The 19,848-nt window shown below is 34.1% G+C and overlaps 1 protein-coding gene across 3 annotated transcripts in view; it reads right to left on the reverse strand.

Moving 5' to 3' along the window:
- RTTN (rotatin) overlaps window positions 1-19,848 on the reverse strand; it is an 86,370-nt gene that overhangs the window by 52,282 nt on the left and 14,240 nt on the right. For 2 of the 3 annotated variants that reach the window (XM_061448885.1, XM_061448887.1), the window contains exons 10-20: window positions 16,154-16,269; window positions 14,434-14,604; window positions 13,158-13,370; window positions 11,801-11,913; window positions 10,278-10,404; window positions 8,291-8,416; window positions 6,114-6,230; window positions 3,588-3,727; window positions 3,172-3,343; window positions 2,018-2,117; window positions 889-977 (exon numbers count right to left, since the gene is read on the reverse strand). In XM_061448885.1, coding sequence (XP_061304869.1) covers window positions 889-977; window positions 2,018-2,117; window positions 3,172-3,343; window positions 3,588-3,727; window positions 6,114-6,230; window positions 8,291-8,416; window positions 10,278-10,404; window positions 11,801-11,913; window positions 13,158-13,370; window positions 14,434-14,604; window positions 16,154-16,269 — 1,484 coding nt within the window. The remainder of the gene's footprint in view (window positions 1-888; window positions 978-2,017; window positions 2,118-3,171; window positions 3,344-3,587; window positions 3,728-6,113; window positions 6,231-8,290; window positions 8,417-10,277; window positions 10,405-11,800; window positions 11,914-13,157; window positions 13,371-14,433; window positions 14,605-16,153; window positions 16,270-19,848) is intronic. The other variant, XM_061448886.1, reaches the window with a different exon arrangement.

Genomic DNA, 19,848 nt, shown 5'->3' on the forward strand with positions numbered 1-19,848 from the left:
TTAATCTGCAGACGAAATATTTTAGTTATTTTACAGAGTAAAGCATCTGGGATCCAAAACTATCAACACAGCGCTGCCAAATTTCTGAATGCTAGGACTTGAAGTGGAAATTTGCATACAGCTGTCAGCTTTATTGTCCTGCTGAACTGATCTAAACCATTAACTGTTCAACGTGGACTTTTAGACTTCTCCTTCTAAATACTCTGCAGTTTCCAGCATGTAAAGTTTGAACGTCCTATTTAGTATTAAGGATATTAAATTCCACAAGCCATATATGCAAACAAAAGGTGTCACAGAACCTTAAGAGTTGCTACGTGTGCATTTCCTGGATGTTTATTATAGTTTTGATAATGCTAAGATTCTCTTAATGAAAGGAGACTGATTTGCCAAACTATGGGAATACTTAGCTAGGAAACTAAACGTGTTTGGTGTAGTTCTGAAATGTGTCAGAACTTCCCTGAAGCTTTCTCAGCAGAGATGAAAACCAAAATTCTCATGGCTTTAAAAAAAAAAAAAAAAAAAAAAAAGGTGCTACATATCATATCATAGTCTCTAAATTTACACCCTGAAGCAAATTATAAGTAAAAAACAGATGTTATTATAAATGGGAATCTACGTGCCAGACTGAGTTTCAGGTATAAGTAATCTTCGGACCCATATAAGATTGCCTCACCAGGGAGGGTATCAGGACATAAGATCACATTTGGAGTTGAGCGTAAATTTGAGGTAGATGACCAAGCTTTGCATTTTTGCGGTAAATTTGTTACTGAACATCTGTATTCTGTGCAGTATTAATGCACAAATATTAGTGCTATAAATGCAGAAAAAGGCAAGTTCTATTACTGTTGTGCTGTACAATGATTGTAGAACTTGTCACAGTATTTTTACCTTTCCATCTACATGTACACAGTCATTAAGGTAAGCCAAGATCCTTTCTATCATACCCAACTTTTTCACAATGCCATGCATTTTGGTATCTGTAAGAAAAACAAAAGATAGCTGAGAGCAAGTTTCCAAAATTGACAATCAAGAGAACAAGTACAACTCCAGCTCTAACAATGCAAGCCTCCTCTAAGTCTTGAACACTAGACTCTTAAACACCTTGCAGAACCTCCCATAAGAACTTCATGTTCCACAATTATAGTGATCCCCTGGGCAACTTGATTTCAGTCAAATGAGGATAGTAGTAGACAGTAGACATTTCCTCCTCCTTGTGATTATTTTTCTGACAAGTGTTCATTTCAATATTATCTAAAACTTCACCTTACTATGGTGAAAAACGTACGTTCCATCACTAGGATTTGAGTTGCTTGAACAAAACATACTTGAATCAGAGTTTGAGTAAGTAAAGTACAAACATCCAGGTTTGAAACAATAGTTATGATCCTGCACTGAGTCAAATAATGCTCTATGCAGGATTGCTTACTTGCATCTTGATTCCACCAAATCTTCTTTACCAGAATTCATAATTTTTCCCCATGTGAGCAACACAATTATAAAAAACACCTGTGATGCAAATTTATGATTTTAGTCACTTAAATCATAAAAAGTAAAAGGAGGTACACTTTCCTTGTGAACATATTAGATGAAATGCCACAGCGAGTCTGCCTTTTGATATTGACATACAGTATAACCATGGAAGCTTAGCTTGTGCTTACTGAACTCTCATTCACACAAACAGCATTTCAATACATTTTAACTGTACTTAGGCAAACTGAAAATGCAGGAAGAAATTCAGAATGACACAAGAAATTCTTCACTAAGTATAAAATAATATTAGCTAGCCTGTGTAATCTAAGAATTAACACTATTTCTATTTCTTATTCTTGAGGGATACAAGAATGAGTAACTTTTTTTTTTTATTAATAGATCATCCACAACAGTGTTAAAATTCTGGTCCAACAGTATACACAAAAATTACGAAGAGTACCCTAGCACAAGCATGCAGAAAACGCAGCAAAACTGCAAGCTCATGCAATGATCAGCACATGAACACAAATTTTCTGAAAAAGTTTACCTTCTAAAATGATTGCTAGCTGCTCAGCTGCAGACTTTCGTAAAACAAGGTCAACAGCGTCAGAGATTAAGACATCATACAGCTTTTCAACAGTTTCTACCTAAAAGTAAAACTATATTAGATTTACATCTAGTATGCTATTACAAAACAAGGTAACCAGCCAAATTTCCCAACAGAAAGCAAAAAATAAAAATACCTAAATTCCTCATTAAAATATATTTTATTAGATTCCACATGCATGTAATAAGAAAGGATTAGGTTATAATCTTTTTGCAACAAATCTCTAATATCTGTGGAATATAACAAGATAACAGTTTCTAGTACACAATAAATGCAGATTTCTAACAAATAATGCTTAATTTATGTAGGACAACAGAAAGCGCAATACTACAAAGAAATACTAGAATATGCTTCTGAGTCTGTGATGGGGACTGACCTTTATAATGATAACAGGGTTAGAGAAATTTAAGTAATACTACACATCCATACAAATTTATGTCCTAAATTCTTGAATGATGTAGGGGAAGAGTATAATTCAAGTGTACAATGAGCTGTCAATTTTTTTTCAGATGGCCAGCATCTTAGCATTTTTTTAACATGTTGTTAACCTAAAAGTGTTGAGGGTAAATAAGAAAGGAGCATGGAGGGGAGATGGTAAGAAAAAAAAAAAGTTTTCCGACAGGTCAAATACCTGTGATTCATTTTTCACTTTGCAAAAGCATCAACATTAAAAAACACAGACATATTTCTAATCTAATTTAAAGAATTTCATATTCTAAATTTGTGTCTATTTAAGTAAAAATTGATTTTACGGGGAAAAAAAATCTGTGAGAAAAAAAAAATCAGACTCTCACCATGCACAATGAAATTATTGTAAACAGAGCAGGCCTGCTCTCTCTGCACTCAAGTCTTGCTGTTAAACGTATCAGAGTGGGGGGAGGTTGAAGAGGAGAAGGAATTAATTTTCTTATTGTTGCGTATGGTAACTTAAAAATTACTGCTTAAGTTCATACATAAAGAATTTATCAATGGATTTCTTTTTATGAAGCAAGCCAATCTGTATGAAATATTGTGGCCCTCAGAAAGTGGTAACTTCAGTGACTAGGCAGGTAGAGAAGCTGATTAAGGATAATATTTAGACAGAGTTTACTCACCTTAAACACCGACACTGTTTTATCGTCTAATTTTAGCTCAATAGCTCTATCTATAACAAATAAGTTTGAAATGCTGGAAAGCACGCTACCATGCAGATGAGGGCGTTTCAGGTTTGCCCCCTCTTCATTGAAAAGATGGAATGACAAATGTTTGAGTCCTACAGAACGAACCCTAAAGGAGTAAACAATTGAAATAAATACATAAAGTCCTCATATTGGAAAACTTTAGCTGTATAGTAAAAAGTTAATTAGTTTATAGAATTAGTACAGTGGCAGAGGGAGTACGTACAAATTCAATAATTATTAATTTACCTTTCAAATCAAACCACTGCATAATAATCAACTGGAATTTTAGAGAAAACATATTTGTCATCAACATTAGAAGACATGCCAAAATGCTACAGGGCATTACTTACAACTGCTTTTTTGAGAACAGAAGACGCAGAGCGGCCCGTAGTCTAGTAGTTCTAGGGAGAATACTCTCTCCTTTCTCAGAGGTTGTTTCACTCAAATTAAGGATACAGTTACCTAGTGTATCTTTTGAGTCAGCATAACCCTAAAACAAAGAAACAAGAACTTCAAAAATTAAAATCCATGCACTAATTTAGTAAAATAGACAAGGTAGTTCCCCTTTTAGAGGCTAAAAGAGGTTGGGGAAGCAGCAATACCTGAAAAAGAAAATTAATAACTCTTAAGAAAATTTCTGCAGATTAATACTTGCCCTGGGTTTAGCAGTAGCAGTTATTTTCTCCTTCTTAGTAGCTGGTGCAGTGCTGTGGTTTTGACTTTTGGCCTGGGAAAAATGCTGATAACACCGATGGTTTTAGTTGCTGCTCAGTAATGTTTACTCTGACCAAGGATTTTGTGAGTCTCATGTTCTGCCAGGGAGGAGGGGAAGCCAGGAGGAAGCAGAGACAGGACACCTGACCCAAACTACCCAAAGAGGTATTCCATACCACAGCATGTCATGCCCATGGTGTAGAAATGGGAGCAGTTACCTGGAAGGGCTAGATCACTGCTCAGTTGGGCTGGGTATTGGTTGGCGGGTGGTGAGAGGTTGTATACTCTTTCGTTTTTATTTCCCTTATCATTATTATTACTGGTGGTAGCAGTAGTGATTTGTGTTATACCTTAGTTACTGGACTGTTCTTATCTCAACCCATGGGAGTTACATTCTTTCGATTCTCCTCCCCATCCCTCCAGGAACCGGGGGGGAAGAAAGGCGGGGGAATGAGAGAGTGACTGCGTGGTTCTGAGTTAATGACTGGACTTAAACCATGACAATACTCCTCCATAAAAACAATTTTAAAAACTAATGAGTGATCCTGTATCCAAATCAAAATAAAAGATTTTTACATGGCTCAGAGGTACTTTAACCTGAAGCCTTACCCTTCAATCTATTAACACAATGATAAGGCCATTTTCCATCTCAATAAATAAAATAAAATAAATAAAAACATCCCTACAAGCAAATTGCTTCACAACATTAAATATTAACTACTTCCAGGTATTTCATATTTTCACATACAAACAAGACAAACCAAAATCAGTTACACCAAGCAATACCACAAACATTTAAAACGTAGACTAAAACACAACACATTTTATATGCATTGGGTAAATATAGGCCTCTGGTATGTTGTGCTCAAGTATCTATTGTACATGGCAACTACAGCTTATTAAATGGAAGAAAATTCTACTCACAAAAATGAGAGCAAGGGTAAGTTCTCATTTGCATGTTAAGTCCACAACTTTTATTACCCCCCATTCAATCTTGAATATTAACAGAAGATATGCAGATGGGTAACACAGAAGAGCTGACATTACTGGGCAACAAAGCTCTGAAGTAACCTTTGTCCCACAACTTTAAGGTTCTCTGTATACTTCCTTTTCATTAATTTTCTGTCTGAGCCTTCTGTTTCATGACCTATCTTATTTGCAGTATTTCCCCATTTTTGCCTCAATTTTTGTGTAGTTTATGTAAGGGCTTAAGTAATATAAGCAGTTTTTTTCAACTCATGGTAAATGTGGTGGAGGCAACAAATTAATATGCAAATAAGAAGGATTAACTATCAAGCATGATATTTTTTGAGAAAACAAAGCAAAAAATACACTTGGATACATTAGCCAAGTCAAATAAGAGACAGAATTAAAGCAAAAAACCAGACATGAGGAATAACAGGCATCTGATAGGTGCATCAAAATATCTAATCTGGAAGATTATAGGCCTACAATAGAAGGGAAATTTCTAGCACTAGAGAAAAAATGGTAAATAACATGGATGGAGCAATTAGGCTGAAAATCAGACTGAGAAAAACACAAGTTCCCATTAGATCAAGCAGAGACCCAAGATAACAAAAAGCAAATTTGCACATAGTTACAGATATGAAGACTAAGGTGTAAATTTAATAGTGACTGTTGATACTTCTATAAAATTGGAAGCAAGAAACAAAAAAACAAACATCAAAATATACAGAAAATATAGCTTACACCTACTGCCATTTGTTGGGTGCATACTTGATTATAAAATTATATAATCATTGCAGAGGAGTTATGACTTAAGATATGAGGGACATTCTAATAATTATTAGCTAATTTTAAAAAGCATGCAATGTTTTAGTCTACACTTGGATTATCCACCCATATCTTCAGGCCATTAAGTCCCTGTCAGTACTTGCTGATTTCTACTACAGTGTATCAAAGTTTCACATTCTAGTAATACAAGGCTCAAATTTGTTTGCAAATTCAAAGTAGTAACCCTGACTGGCATTAGGACCAGTAGAAAACATTTCTCCATTTGACATCCAACAAAATAAGTCTGTAGGCATATTACTGTTATTTTCATCTGCTACTTAGCGAATATTCTGTTTATTGTTTAACATAATAGTGTTGCTGTTTACATGATTTCACACAACAAATTCAGATAAAGTGTTTTGAAGTACCTGTAAAACAGGAATGATGGGACAGAGGGCCTCAATGAACTTGTTCCAAGTCAGTCCTGCCATTATTAATTGTCCCTGCAATAAATGCATCAGAATGGCCTTGGCTGTAGAGTTCACCTGCCCAGTAACACAAAAAAAAAAAAAAAGAAACTAATGAAACTGCTGACATGTCTAGGTCAGTTTGTCAATTCTGTGATTGGAAACTTTACATAAAAACATCTTTTCTCTTTGAGATGTTTCTATACAAAATAATGTCACTGCAGAATGCTACTTTTAAATTGTCAGTCATGCTAAACATTAAGTTGCTAGAAAAGCCTCTCAGAGAAGATACACAAATAGTTCTGCCTAAATGGCACTCGGGTATTTTCCCCTTAGAACTCTGGTTTGTCTGTTCTGAAATAAAACAAATCACTACTTCAACTTATACACCTATTGGACCCTCTATCCTGCAGGTAAAATAAATTATGTTTCATTTCTTTCCTGACCATACATTTAATTCCCAGCCTTCATGGTATGCTTTGATATGCTTCTGAAGATACAGGAAGAAAAGAGGCTTGAAGCCTGTAACATGACAATTTCACTTGAGGCAAACAGTCAAACTAAGAAGGTTAACAAATATTTCAAACTGTACATGGATTCATCTGAAGCTCTCTATCATAAAAAGGTATATAACTTATACGATACAGCACTTACAATGTATTAATGCATCTAGTGTACAGTACATAATATATACTATATGCAATATTAAAGTATTTAAAAGCTAATATTACTGCAATGGGAAGAGAAGGGGAAAAAAACAACTTCTTTGAATTCATTCTTCCTTGCATAGCATAAAAACACCTAATTTCAGCAGCTAAAAAAGTGCATTTTATGCCAGAGCTAAAAATCCCCTCACCCCAGACAACAAGAAGAGCCTTTAATAATATCACTCCAGCCTATCTTTAAGGGACTGGATTTGCAAAATCACATAGCAAATCTTATACCCAGTCTTGGAATACAAGGTTCTTCTCAATGTCTTCTCATCGTCACATGTTTGAAAGATTAAACTGATGCTTTATGAAAACTTAAGCAGCAGGTATAAATCTAAGTAAAAAAAGTATGTGTGGATATGATCTTAATTATATATCTTGTTAGACTAATAAAAAAATGCATTATAAGGTAAAGAGAACAAAATGAGATAATTATGTAAATATACATTTTCCATCTCAACAATCTTTTTAAATTCAGTATCAATGGAAATCTATGTTATGCTCAATGAATCACTAAAAGAGAAAACTGCCAGTATTTTTAATAATACACCCAAAGGAGTAGTAGAAATAAATGCTTTCCTTGAAAAAGATAAATTACATATGAAGTACAAATACACAGCATGTTATCAAAGGTACTTTACTTCTCCTTTTAAAATGCTAAAATCTAAAAATGACTTTAAATTGAACTGTGCATAATACTGTGTTAAAAAAAAAAAGAAAAATCATTTTAGGAGGCAAGCTAAAAAAAACTTTTTTTTTCTAGGTCCTTACAGTTACTCAGCTGTAGATCAGCTATAAAGTAGTTACATAGTTACAAATAACTTAAATAATTTTTTACCTCGCTCAGAACTCCCTAATTAGTTATATATGTAAACTAGGAAATAGCAGATGTATGTTAAACATTCATGCATATAAATAAACCCAATGGAAATATAACCCTATTTTATAATATTATAGAACATTTCAATATTACTAAGGTAATTAAATGCTGATGTGTCTGTAGTGATGAAATACATTCTTATATCGAAGACACTGCATATTTAAAAATGTCTTTTTGCTCCTTAACCAATGCACACATTTCAGACATTATCCCACCTTTATAAAGACTTGAGACTTCATGTTTTCCATAAATGGAAAGCATCACACATACTATTTCATCATATGCATATTTTATTAGGGTTGAAACATTAAAAAAAACAGTTTCCTCATTTTTCATTGGTCTTTATTTAATTTAATAGCATCCTATAACATTCTTTTGCATCTGAATTTATCATAAAAAAATATTTCCATTTACTGTAACTTTACTGTTTGCACAGCTTTTCTATATACAAGAAACTACCATAGTGAAAACTTCAGACCACCATGGAGAATATCAACACCTAGTTTCTATGCACGTCAACTTATAAATATAGCTTTTAAACACAGTACCTCATTCTTATCTTCCTGAAGACCAAATGTACAGATTTCATATAAAACTTTAGGATGTAGAAGAAAATGTACTCCATGGCAGATTGAAGACACAGGCTTAGCAATATTATGAATACCTAAACAGTCCTTCAGTAAAAAAATGAGTTGGTTAGTTTTAAAATTCATAAAACAAAAAATTTAAACACTCTCCACTATTACATTTTGTTTTTATAGACTGCCTGAAGTTGTCAGCCAGACTTTCTCCCTGCAGTTTAGAAGACTACAGTTCTGAAAGCCCTAGAAGAAAAAACAGCTTTAGAGATCACTGACTGCAAATTCCCTTGCTACGCAGGACTAAGAAAAATACAAAATAATTTTGGTTTTATTTTAGAGAATAGTGAAAATAAACTAGACAAGCTTAATATGTTTTTGGTATTACGTTAAATTATGCAAAACCTAAAACAGGCAAGTAAAAATCTCACAGAAAGATAAAATATCATTCAGTAGAGAGAGTTTTCTTGTGAAAGACTAGCCCCAGCATCTTTGTACATTAGTGAATTGTGCTATAAGCACAATAAGTTTAGCTGATGTCCATAAAGAAAATTATTATTAAAGCATTATATAAAAGCTTTTATTTTGTGAGCCAATATTACTGAATACCTGAATATGACTTGATGAATATGACATTGCCATGCTTCAGGGTATAGGAAGTCCAGTTCCAGGAAGTTTATGCTCTTTATAAAAAATTAAGGTAATGACAAAATATCCATATAAAACCAAAGCAAAAACAAAACAACCCCACATTATTGGTTTTTCTCCCTCACTAAACGTCCTTGTAAAAAGCAGAAAAGCAGTCAATACGAAATTAGTTTTGTCCAGGTACAAAAAAAAAAAAAAAAAATTAAGAAAACAAAAAGAAAAACCAAACAAAAAGAATACCCACACTAAAGGAAGTGAAAAATTGCTAGGAAGGGAATACAATTTGTCCTTATAAAGTAAGTCCATGTGAATCTCATGAGGTTCAACAAGGCCAAGTGCAAGATCTGGCACCTGGACTGGAGCAATCCCCCGCTATCAATACAGACTGGATGATGAATGGATTAAGAGCAGCCCTGACAAGAAGTACCTGGGGATACTAGATGAAGAACTGGACATGAACCAGGAATGTGCACTCACAGCCCAGAAAGCCAGCCATATCCAGGACTGCACCAAAAGGAATGTTACCAGCAGGTTGGAAGACATGATTCTTCCCCTCTACTCTGCTCTAAGAGACCAGCTGGGTGTCCTCAGACATGGACCTATTGTAGGGATTCCAGAGGAGGGCCACAAAAATGATCAGAGGGATGGAACACCTCTCCTATGAAGATAGGCTGACAAAGCTGGGGTTGCTCAGCCTAGAAAAGAGAAAGCTCCAGGGAGACCTTACTGCAGCCTTCCAATACTTACAGTGGGCCTACAAGAAAGCCAAATTCTTACCAGGTTCTGTTGCAGTAGGGCAAGAGGTTTTAAACTAAAAGAGGGTATATTCAGACTAGGTATAAGGAAGAAATTTTTTTTAATAGCAATGGAGGTGAAACATGGCAACAGGTTGCCCAGAGAAGTGGTAGGTGCCCTGTCGCCGGAAACATTCAAGGTCAGGTTGGATGGGGCTCTGAGCAACCTGATCTAGTGAAAGGGGGGGTTGGACTAGATGATCTTTAAAGGTCCTACCCAAACAAGTCTGTGAGGTTTTATGAACCTCATTTCAGCAGACAAGGAAAACCAACCACTAGAATTCTTTCAAAAGCAAAATTAAATAGAAATGTGTAACAGCAGAAAAGAAAAAAAAAGGTTTAAGGATCTTCTTAAAAAATAAAATTGTCAGTCACTGGTTTTTCCCCTCTATAGAGTTCTTGTCATGCTGAAGTGCAGTACCTGAAGTATATAACCTAACCAAGTAGATTTAGTACCAAAAAATAGGCATTTTTCAGCACAACACCAACAGTATTAAGCAAGCATTAGTTCTAACCTTCACCACTTCCAAACAACAGTGATAGGCTTCAGCTTTTATATTCAGCAAAGGATGAGACAACAGACGGAGAAGCATCTTCTGACCCTCAGCCTGGAGCAATGAGTTAGCCTCAGCAGACTTCCAACTAAAAATTAAAAAGTAATTAATTTAACTATTACTTATTTTACAGTACCCAAAGATGCCTACAAAAATTTTCCTGTTAAATTTCAGCATAATCTCTGAAAATGGGTGTAAACTCTGGCAATGGGTATAAACTGGAGCATAGGAGGTTCCATGTGAACATCAGGAAAAATTTCTTTACTGTGAGAGTGACAGAGCACTGTACAGGTTGCCCAGGGGGGTTGTGGAGTCTCCTACATTGGAGATATTCAAGGCCCGCCTGGACAAGTTCCTGTGTGAGGTACTCTAGGTTACTCTGCTCTTGCAGGGGGGTTGGATCTTTTGAGGTCCTTTCCAACCCTTGGGATTCTGTGATTCTGTGAAAAACACATCCCGAAAAGGTATACAGCCTGAAAATTGACTTGGCAGAAGTTCAGAGATCACAATACATTTGCCAAAATCATAATATCTGTCTTCACTTTTGTATATATATATTTTTTTAATTTTTTTAATACATATACATACAGGTAATCAGACACCATAGTTTTTCAAAATTCTCTCTTCAGAATCAGGAGCCAGAAAAACATTTATGTACATCTGAAAACATAAAATCCTATTGAACTTCAATATGCCTCTTAGATATTATACAGTATACAATTATTAAAAAAAAATCTATGCCTTCAGAATTTTTTTACTTCTGGATCACAAAGTGAATTTATATTAGTTACAAAGTTGAAGTCAATTTCCTGTTGCCTGAAGCAGTAACCAAACAATAATGAATTCTAAAAAAGATTAGAACACAGAAAAGTGCTTTTATGTTTCATAATTTAAAAATACTTAGAGAGCTCTTAAATATAGTTTCAATTGAAAAAAAATCCCTAAAGTAAAATTCTGAATCAGTATAAAATTAAGATTTTTGTATTTCTAATTAAGTGTTCAATATAGAACATTTCCAGGCACCACAGGGTAACTTAAATTCTCAAACTAGAGACATGGAAAATCTAAAAAGCAATAAAAACATGCTGTTTAATAAATGAGATGCCATACTTTAATATAAATTATCTACAATAAATAATTTCTTTATGATTTCTGAAAGTAAAATAAAAGTTGGAACAAATTTAAAAAGTTTGAAAGACAGATCAAAGAGTTTTAAGATTGTTTCTTTGTAAATCACATATTAACTTTATCTACATAAAAACTTATACATAGAAAAAAATAAAACAGTTCTTTAGCACCTGAAATTCAATTTTCAAGAAATCCACTACAGAATGACACATATTATTCAGAGACCTTTCAATAGCTAAGAGAAAACAATTGTTCAAATATAAGGAATTAGCAAATTAAGTTTCTACTCGAGAAACTATCCATAAAAGAAAGATTGTATTTACTCATGTCATAGTTTTAAATAGTAATGTACTCACATATGTGAACATATATGAATGCATTCCTGAAGCAAGGGGAAGTGTTGATGGTAGGGTAGACTACTCAAGGCCTGATCTGCCAATTCTACTAATTCAGAAAGATTCTTGTCCCCCTGAGAAGTAAAATTAAGAGAAAGAAACTATCAGAATTAGTAATATTAAAGTACACAATGTTAATCATAATCTTTCCAAATCTATCATCATTTAATAATGTACTAAGTAGGGTTTGGTTCAGCCTTTCATAGGAGTTTTATAATTAACCTGATTAACAAATTCAATAGATTTCAAACAAATTTTAGAACCTACTCGTGGGAGCTGAAAACCCTTCAACTGCTGAATCCAAATAAACTTTTATTAAACTCAATAGGAATAACATGTCTAATATTTCAGAGCATGAATACTATAACTCTATTCACAACACTTTCTAAAATGACGGAATAGACTCATCCTTTCATACTTTATCCTTTTAATCAAATTATTATCTTTTAAAATCAATACACATTTTATGTGAGAAAGAGTATAATGAATATGTTAATATTAATGAGTATGTAAATATTTCATATTTAACTATTACTCATTAGTAATGAATTATTACATTTAAGTCTGTTGTTTGGTTTGTTTTTTTGCGTAAGTACATATGCCTTCATACTCTTGGTTACCAAATACATTAAATTGAGCCATTTAAATTTGATGGAGTTAACATCATTGTAAATAGCATTTTACAAGCAAAGGACTGCTTCTATTAAGTTCTGAACCTGCCTACATAAAGGATAGATTAACTCAGTTTTAAGACATTTATACATTTATATTACTGCATTTTATTTATCTATTTTAGTATCAGTGGAACCAGTATTTTGCACAATTACTTTTCCATTCGGATAATGGACAAGAATATTTGGGTACCAGGCAGGAATCTCTTAACAAAGAAAGCAAAATATATTATCTGTCTTCATAATAAAGTGAAACACACAAATCTCACAGAGTCTGGAAGTAGTTGTTTATTAGAGCTACAATTGCCAATTGGGAATTAAAATTTTCTGAACTATTTAAATACTAAACAACATACATACACACATACACACATACACACATAGAGTATTTGTTTCTTTGTTACTTCTTTGCCCATATCAAGTCTTGTGTTCACTTCCAATCTCCAAGTATTTATTTCTTTGGTTTTACGTAGGATAAGATTTTTTCAATCACTATGAGCTGTACTAGTGAAAACAAATATAAATTAACTACATCTTGCATACTATGGAATATTCATAGATTTTCTTTGGCTATGTTTTTACTACAGAGAAACGGAAGTGAAGAAATATGACTACAGGAAACATTTCATATAATAATAATTCCGCACCTTCTTATGAACTTCAGCCATAAAGCTACAAGTGCATTCAATTGAATACGCAGCTTCTGAAACTTGTTTATAAATACTGTAGTTCTCAGTACTCATCTGCTCCAGATAGGCTGCAATGGATTCGTAAATGCTGGGGTACTCCAAGGAAAAGGACACATCCAGAGACAGAATAAATAAAGCATTCAGCAAACTCTTCTGTAAAACTTTACTCGCCTTTGAAAAGCAAAATAACTGTCAGAATAACAGCCTGAAAATACAGTAAACCCAACATTTGCAGTTATTCAACAAGCACAATCACTATGCTGCAACTTAAAAATTAAAGAAAGAAAAACATAGAGTAAGATCTATATGAAGAATTATTATTTGTTTAATTAAAAAGTGAGAGTTCATTAATGTCAGCGGTTATGTCAGTCCTGCAACCAGTCACAGAAGTTGCACATGATCAGGCCACAGCACTAACCACACACGCCGCTGCCAGGGTCAATTTACTGTCTAAACACTAGATGGCAGAGAATACACAGACCACAATTATTTCTGTATTTAACAAAAAGTTGTCACTCCATAGTAATATCACATACTAAGAACTAGCATTTCTGTTGCTGGTTTGGGGTTTTTTCACTGCAAGTGTTACAATATTCTAAAAAAGAGCTACACTGCAATAAAGACTGATCAAAAAAAAAAATCTAAACCCATACAGCTTTAAACACCTTCTAACACTTTCCACCCCACAAAACCTTCCAAATATCAGACCCCCAACATCTGAAATAAACACAAAACAAACACAAGAGCTACTACAGAACATTTTTAAAGAGCACTAGAAGCAAATAACAATTAAAATCACTATGATATATGAAACATAATTGCTTATTATGTTCCATCAGATTAAGACTGATGATTTTTAAACATTATGTAATTCTAGGCTTTCTTAGCTTTGCTTGCATGCATACTATAAATGAGCAGCGGGCAGCACAGTTTTGCAAACCATGCATCATACTAGAAAAAACACTATAGGAGGAAAAAAGAACACTGAATTTCAGAAACTCAAAAAACTATATTAAAAGTGGAGTTTTTAAAACTTTAAATCTGCAGAATGCGCTGATAACTGAAGGACAAAGTTGCCTTCTGTGATCATACATCAGCCAATGTAAATTGGACTAATTTCTCTATCCAATGGCTATTTACCCAGTACTAAACACTGAGGAAGGTATCACATTTTGACCTCTTAAATGCAAAACCAAAAGAGAATCACAATCACATGAAATCAGTGATGGCATACCTTTTCCACAGGGAGAAGTATTTGCAGCAATCTAACAGTGAAGAGTGAAATGCTAATAAATGCCATTCTGTGATGTACTAACATCACCTCAGGCTGCTCTGCACTTATATTGCTTTTGTGATATAATATAGTTTCTCCAAGCAAACCGAAGACCAGAAGTAATTTGTCTTTCTGAAAACAAAAATCAGAAATAAAATCATTAGAAAGAATTGACACATTCCTGTATCTTTACAGGGTTTATACAGCACTCAGAGCATCATTAACACAATTTACCAAATAATTTTAAAATGAAGAAATGGTACAAAATGCACAGCATTTTGTTTGTCGTCTGAACAGAACTGTGCATTAGTTCTAGACCTCACTGTCTTCAGTGCAGTGTTGAATTCTTTGGTGTCACTGTTTACTCTCTCCCTAGTGCTGAATACTTTGGTCTCACTGGTAATTCTCTCCCTACATTTTTGAACTTCTAGACTTAACTTGGGATGAAGGAAGTATTAAAAACATAGCTAAAATATACACAGCTACAAACTTAACTATTTTTGAATGGAATTCACAAAATACCTATTCTTCACAAAGATATTCTAGAGCAGAGATTTAAAATTCAATAAACAAAGAAACATAAAGCAATGCCAGAAATGTTTTCAAGTTTCCTAGAAAGGAGACACATGACCTCCTTTCCCTTGGAGCTAATACAAAACACGAGGAAGCATGTTTTCTAAGCACTGAAGCATAACAACTCTAAAAACACAGTCTACATCAGATAAAAGACATTTCACTTGATATAGCACTAAATACTGCAAAGGTATGTTTAACAGTTGTTTCTTAAAATTGGTCATTCAGTTATTTTTACTTAATCAAACACTAAGAAAGAAGAGGGCTTTATCTCCTGCCTTGCAATTGCTTTATCAAAATTAGCTTTATTCAATCACACCACACAGTCTAGCTCTGCATCACAAATTGAAGAAGATTCATAACTTTCAATGGGAGGTGAATTTTATGTCTGAAGAGTATTTTACTAAAAAAAAAAAAATAAATCTCAAACTTCTACCAATGGAACAAAGTTGCATCGGCATAAACCCCCCTCTCCCCCTCACCTTTTTTGAAAAATCAATACAACTGTATACAATTACTCAGCCTATTAGCTTATTTGCAGAGTTTTGCTTGTTAATGGCTTGGAAACAAACATTATCCTACTAACAATAACCAGTACGATATATACGTGATGATCCTCACAGTTTCTACTGCTGTTAGATTTATCTGCAATGGAATATACTGATGCAGATTATACAACTAGATGAAAGATTATATTAAGTTTCTTATATTAAATGTTCTGCAAAAATGGATACCACATATCTCACAATTCCAGTCTTAGATTACAAAGTTACCTGCTTAATTTTATAGTTTATAAGGAGTAAAAAAAGTAAAAGTTGTCATTTACATCAAATTGGTCTCCTCATTTGTAGTGAGTGGTTCTCCCTCAGATCCTCTTCCCTACACTTGTTTCTCTCAATGGCTGCTTAAGAGTCTTTCACTGGTAAAAAGAACTTACATTTTTAAAAAAATAATGAGCCAGTGATAGAACTAGTAATAAACTATTTAAGATTTTCAAAAGGGTAGCTCAGCAGAAGATTAGATATGTGTATGAATCACTGTGGAAAATGTCAGAGGCTTATAAAAGCAGACTGGTAAATACAGCTGATCAAAGACTAAAGAATCTTACCAACTCCAATGCAAAAAGGCTATCATCTTCCCAAACATTTTCAGAAATAGCATCACCAATAAGGAACATGTCTTCAACAAGCAATTCGAGTACTTCCATCGTCACTCTCTTACTGCCTAGGAATACAAATGAGATGATAAATTCAAATACAGGCAAAACATATTACAATATTCAGAAAACACCATTCTGAACAAGGGATTATTCCAAATCTGGAATTCTAATATTTTAATTTTTCCTACACATTTCTTAACTACTTCTAACTGCTCTCAACCACCAATAGTTCTGAATCATAGATGACAACTACCAGCCAAAAATCACAATGTAAGAGATTAAAGCAATCGCATATTTGAAAAAAGACTGCATTTCCCCAAAATCCTGCAGCAGCAAATAAAATTTATTACAGCCGTAAATCCTGTTACTTGGACTTCTTTAAAGTTTAGAATAAAGTCACTTATTGCACCCACCCAGAGAGCTAGGCTATGGATCTTCCATATTCACTAGCTCAACATGAGCTGGCAGTGTGTGCTTGCAGCCCAGAAAACCAAATGTACTCAGGGCAGCATCAAAAGGAGCATCACCATCAGGTTGAGGGAAGTGATTCTCCCCCTCTACTTCACTCTTGTGAGATGCCACCTGCAGCACTGCAATCAGCTCTGGGGCTCCCAATGCAAGAGGGACATGGAGCTGCTCAAGCAAGTCCAGAGGAGGGCCACAAAGATGACCAGAGAACTGGAGCACTGATCTATAAAGACAACCAGAGAGATTTGAGCTTCTTCAGCCTGGAAAGGCTCTGGGGAGACCTTAGAGCAGCCTTCCAGTACCTAAAAAGGGCCTGCAAGAAAGCTGGAGAGGGACTTTTTACAAGGGCATGCAGTGATAGAACAAGGACGGAGTGGCTTTAAACTGACAAAGGGGAGATTTAGGTTAGCTATTAGGAAGAAATTTTTTACTGTGAGGATGGTGAGACACCAGAACAGGTTGCCCAGAGAAGTCATGCCTGCCCCATCCTGGAAGTGTTCAAGGCCAGGCTGGATGGGGCTTTGAGCTATCTGGTCTAATGGAAGGTGTCTCTGCCCATGGCAGGAGGGTTGGAATTATAAGGTCCCTTTTAACCCAAACCATTCTGTGATTCTATGATCTTACCTAACATTTTTAATCTGCATTTTTGATATAGCAGTAGTGGCTTTCATCCCACATTGTTTTGTTTGAGATTTTCTTTTTAAAGGCGATAAAATGAATACACACTTCAAACGTGTACTTTTCTTCATAACAATTTTTGCTCCACTCCCACCCACCCACCCCCTTTCTTTAGGCCAATATTCATTGATTTTCATTGCTTCTTTTGACTCACTATCTCTTAGTAACAAGGCTAATCTGGTCTATTTGTGACTTCTATACTTTTTACAGTTTCATGCTTGAACCAAGAAATCTGGACCACCACTTAATTTACAGCCTACATTTACTACAAATATAAACCTCCTCCTAACGTCCACAGATGATAAGACAATAGAGGATAAGCAGTCAAAGGCTAGAAGGTTTCATGAAGGACAAGGCAGAACACCTGGAGCCAGGCCAAATGCTTTCAGCATCGTACAACAGAGGATGCCAAAATTGTCTAGCATCCTAGGGAACCATACCGTGACAGTTTCCCCCAAATACTCGATTTAGTGCAAGTGTTGGCTCAGTGACTTGTTGATGGTATGTTTCTATTTAAAACCATCACACAAGACCACTGAATTTCTAATTTATATTTTTAACTACCATAAAAACTTTGCAACCTTCAAACTCTTAAGAAAATAAAACCAAAATACTGTTTGTTATGATTGAACATTAATTTATTGTATTTTTTACATTTTGTAGAGTTTATACACAGTAGAAGCCTTGTTGATATACCTGAGAAAAAATATATATGTGTTGTGACTAGACATGTAGTTACAAAGACCACAGCTCATGTAATCTGCAGCCTAAGTGGAGTGAGCATATGGCAAAGAGTGGCACAGGGCCTTTTTGAAAGCTTGCTTTTTCCTATCTCACAGAAGTGGTATTTTCCATTTACTTTAGACAAAATGTTGCCAATTTAAGAGAATATGTTCAAAAACCTCCAAAAAGCACTTTTTCTCTCTTCAGTTATTTTCAAATTCTTAATCAAATTTCTGCATGTAAAACATTTGAAAGATGACTTCATGAATTTCTCCACTGTAATGCAAGTTTTAAGAAATGGCCGTTTTAATATGAGTTATAATTTCAGAAACATTAATAACTAAATATCTGCAACATCTTGCTGCAGCTGTCATGATCTACAGACATGCAAGTTCATTTCACCATACTCTTATATGAATGTATCAGCAAAATAATAGTATTTCCCAACCTACAATTAGTATGTGCTAAGAGTTCATTATTACTAAATGCACAGTAAGACATAATCAATGATTGCAAAACAAATCTTTTACTGTTCAGATTTAAATAATTGTCTTTAAGACTTGCAGTATTAACACTGAACTTCAGACAAGCATGGCAGCTTAAAATTGATCACAAAAACCTCGCAACTAAAAAATCCACACAGACCCAAAACCAAAAAAACCACAATACACACCACTGTTGATTTCTGAAATGACTTCACTCACAAGACAGGTCACAAGGGAACTCAAATTTCAATGAACTTTCCACAAGGAACAGAATTTGAGCTTAACTGAAATATACATTATATTGCAAAATACAAGCAAGCAGATTTTACAGTAAGCTTACTGTTTTTCTTTCACCCAAAAAGAGAAAATCTACACTAAACATATAGGGTGATAATAATGTTAGTAAAAGTGCCTTTTGATTTTACTGAAGAAAATAAATGTGTAAATATATCCATATGAGAAACAGCGTGTTACCATGCGTCACTGTGTCACACTATCACAGCGTGCCTTCAGATTACAGTAGTTCAGGTGAATGGCAAAAAAAAAAAAAAAATTATTTTGCTTGCAATCTGTGCCATGCTACAGTTCAGTAGAAGAAAGAAGTATCATCTACTAGAGTTTGAAAAGTGTAAAAAAAAATGAGAGAAGAGAAAAAAAAATAACATCACCTGATAATTAAACTATTTTAGTTCTACAATAAGGTGCAAAGAAATAATCTTGGATGATGGAAAAACTCACTATAGTTTAACTCTGCAGATTTGAAGTGATATGCACCAAAAATGGAAAAAAATTTGAAAATATATTTTCTGCAGTTTCACATTATAAGTAAAAGAGAAAATGCCAGAAGTCATGAATGTGCTTGTGAAGAATTATTATTTACAGGTCACTATTCTGAAAAGGAAAAATCTAACTTGTTTTCATTTCAGTTTTGTTTATTACAGAAAAAGACTGAATAATTTTCGTGTGGACACAGATTAACGTTGATGTTACTATGAAATATACAAGTAAATTGGCATTTTGTGACAGAACAGAAAGTCACAAAAAGTTATAAACAATCATGAAAACAAGAGTAAATGGAAGTTTCATATATATTTCATATCACTGTTATAAATTAAAGCCTCTACCCAGCTCAGTGAATGTTGACAAGTATATTAAAAAACAAGTTTTAGTAACCTAGTCATAAACAGATACACATTTCCTACTCCTACATTTGAAAACCTTACCACATTTACCAATATCCGTTTTAACATACATTGGGTTACAATTAAATACTATTTTCAACAAACTAAG

This window comes from Pezoporus flaviventris, unplaced genomic scaffold (assembly GCF_033815535.1).
Source record: "Pezoporus flaviventris isolate CSIRO_AGI_PZ_B2104156 unplaced genomic scaffold, CSIRO_AGI_Pfla_v1 ptg000007l, whole genome shotgun sequence".
NCBI classification, from domain to species: domain Eukaryota; kingdom Metazoa; phylum Chordata; class Aves; order Psittaciformes; family Psittacidae; genus Pezoporus; species Pezoporus flaviventris.